The 3,164-nt window shown below is 43.0% G+C and overlaps 1 protein-coding gene across 1 annotated transcript; it reads right to left on the reverse strand.

Moving 5' to 3' along the window:
- Nucleotides 1-379: 379 nt before the first annotated feature.
- On the reverse strand, nt 380-2,549 carry snai2 (snail family zinc finger 2). Its single transcript, XM_079347901.1, has 3 exons — nt 2,331-2,549; nt 1,619-2,140; nt 380-1,268 (listed from the first exon to the last, which is right to left on the reverse strand). The coding sequence occupies exons 1-3, from the start codon at nt 2,407-2,409 to the stop codon at nt 1,087-1,089; spliced, it is 783 nt and encodes a 260-aa protein (XP_079204027.1). The 5' UTR covers nt 2,410-2,549; the 3' UTR covers nt 380-1,086.
- Between the last annotated feature and the right edge of the window lie 615 nt (nt 2,550-3,164).

Consider the following 3,164-nt stretch of genomic DNA (forward strand, 5'->3'; position numbering starts at 1 on the left):
AAAAAAGCTACGCCCTCACATTGCACACCCTCTGCAAAGACAGAGGCCCTCAAAGGGGATAGCAAGTGCGTGTAGATCAATATAACTAGTATGTGTTAAATTTCCAGATTGTTTGATGTCTGGACAGGTTCACAGAGAGCAGGTTCAGGCCTGATTCAGAGCTGAGTCACCTCTCCCCTTGTTTTTTTTTTTTCTTCTACATCACCACAACATGAGATGGTGCAAGCAGGATTAAATATCATTGACTTTTATGCAAGTTTTTCCATTTGAAGCGTGTGACAATCCCGCTGAGTCCTGCATGCTTGAGGATCTCCTCGCACATAGCAAAGCACCAGAAGGTCTCTAAGATGAAAAAGCAACTTTAAAGAGATGCCAAAAGTTATACAAAATGTCATGAGACTTTATTTCCAAAAGTTTCATGAGGATATGAAAATATCAAAATCATTCGGCATCACAGTTTTTCACTGTAAATATACAATCATTTCAGTCACACTTACATTCAATATATAAAAATATAAAAAGGAAAAATACATATTATTGCAAAGGAAACTGAGGCACTTGAGATTTTTTTTGTTGAGTGCTGGCAAACTGTTTCTAATGTCTGTGCAAAATTCATAATTATATTAATTTCACCCTCCAAAGTTTGCACTTGTTCCCTAAGTTACAATGGCTTCAGTATTCCTTGGTTTATCTTGTCATTCATAATGTGACTTTTTGGTATTGTTTAAAGAGTGGAGGACTGCATAACAGCCATTGATGAGAGGCATTGGTACAAACACAGAAGAGAACATTGTGAAGGCATAGAAAACACTCTAAACATGCAGAAAAGTGCATGAATAGCACAGGTCGGTGAGTACATGACATGAGCTCGACACTGATTGCAATCACAGAAACACTGCTTGAAACGAAAAGGCACGTGAGCTATTTCTCACTCTGAATTGAAATTGACCAAGTCTTTGGAGCACAACCCCCCTCCATGAGTTTCCCTGACAGTTCTCCTGGACTTGGAGGAAGTTACAGAGGGGGGTGGGGGGTTCTTTTTCTTCTTTTTTTCTGCTGCTGCTGGTGGTGGAAAAGTATCCCAGTTCAGTGTGCTACACAACAACCAGATTCCTCATGCTTGTGCAGAAGAGACATCCTGGAGAAGGTTTTTGAGCAGTTTTTACATTGGTATTTTTTCACATCCGAATGGGTCTGTAGGTGAGCCCTGAGATTGGACCTGTCTGCAAACGCCCGGTTACAGTGAGGGCAGGAGAACGGTTTCTCTCCTATGAAGAAAAAATATAAAAAGACACTGTTAAAGATGGCACATAGACATTTGTGAATAAAAAAAAGTGTTATGCAGGGCATCTTGGACTGCTATGTTTCGCTGATGTTACTTTATAATCAGTTGCTCATTGATTGTGACATGCTATGTGTCATAAAAGACCCACTACTAAACTGACAGCAAGTTTCAACTAAATGTATTCAATAAAAGCCACCTGACAGAAAAACACAAGGTCACCAGTCGCTTTCAATGCAATCAAATGGAGTTCTAAGTTGAATTCAATAAAGTCTGTGCCCACAACAAATCGTCATAACCCAGAAGGCCCCCCTCTGTTACTCCCCATCCACTCACCGGTGTGCGTCCTGATGTGCCCCTGCAGCAGCCACGGTCTGGAGAAAGCCTTCCCGCATATTTTGCAAACACAAGGCAAGGTGTGAGTCCTGATGTGCATTTTGAGAGCCCCCAAGCTCACGTACTCCTTCTCACAGTATTTACAACTGAAGGATTTCCTCGTCTGGGCGTCACAGTGCAACTGTTTGTGTTTGAGCAGTCCAGAGTATGTGGAGTAGGACTTGCTACACAAACCACACGTGAATTTCTCTGCCTCCACCCCATGAGGGTCTGTCAGCTTGGGCAGCATATGTTCGTCTTCATCGCTCCTCGGGCTTTCGGAGCCACTGTGGTCTTTGGAGGAGGTGTCGGAGAGCGACGACGGGTATCCAGAGATAGGGGAGAGGTCACTGGGGAGCGGAGACAGCGGCAGGCTGCTGGTAGTCCACACGGTGATGGGGCTGTAGGCTGCCGGGTTCAGGATCTCCGGCTGCGGGATGACGGGCAGTGGGAGGCCCCGGTAGATGTGCGGCGTGATAAACACTAGAAATAAAGACAGCGGAGTTAAATGAATGGTCATGTGATCCCTCTCATCACTTGAGTTTGGAGCACATTTTTAAAGTTCTTCAAAAAAAGTCTAAAAGCTTAAGTAAAAAACAGCTTCTTGTACAGGCCTAAGAAAAAGAAAAAAACTTTTAAAAACAAGACAGGACTTTTATTTTGAAAACGTTACCTGTTGGGCTCTCCAGTTCACTATAGTTTGGCTTCTTTGTGGAGTTTATGTGTTTCTTGACCAGAAAAGAGCGTGGCATCTTGAAGAACAAGTGGAATACTTTTTGGCAAACTTTTGTCTTGTAAATCACAGCGGCAGTGAGCGTCAGTTTAGTGCGTAAAGACGGAAATCCTTATTTCTTAAGTCCAGTGGAGTGTCATGTTGCTGCGCTGTGCTCTTAGAAACAGTGCACTGAGTAGCTGTTAAGAGCTGTAAATACTCCCTATCAGGTGCATGGGAGGAGCCATTCTCTGCCATCTACATATACGAGGAGCTCAAACCAATTAAATCTCGCTTTGAGAACACAGCTTTCAAAATTGCCTTTAGCCTATTGGAGCTCGTGACCCCCCTCTAGAGGCAGGGTCAGTGCCATTTACGCCTGCTAGACAGGTGCTTTTGACGTATGGACGTGGTTTTCAAGAGTCCAAATCAAACACTAAGAAGTATAAACATTTAAATCAACCAGACATGCAGAGTTTTTTGTAAATATTCCTGCTATTGAAAGAGATCATGAAAGTGCAAGGAAAAGAGAAAAGATAGGAGCCGGGTGAGGCAGCGTTATTTAAAATGCCAACTCTAATGCAATCACTGCATAGAGTGTGCGTGCTGCCACTGATGATTGCTGTGTTATAAACCTCTGGGGACTTGATTATCCTGTATGAGTGGCATGTCTGAACTCATACCAACAGCAGCACTCCTAATGATGATGATAATACGAGCTTGAGTGAAGGAAAAGGAAGGTATATTCTGTATACACATATTTTCTCCCAAACTAGCAGATCTGACTATCTTTAT

This window comes from Symphodus melops (genome assembly GCF_947650265.1).
Source record: "Symphodus melops genome assembly, chromosome: 7".
Lineage (NCBI taxonomy): Eukaryota > Metazoa > Chordata > Actinopteri > Labriformes > Labridae > Symphodus > Symphodus melops.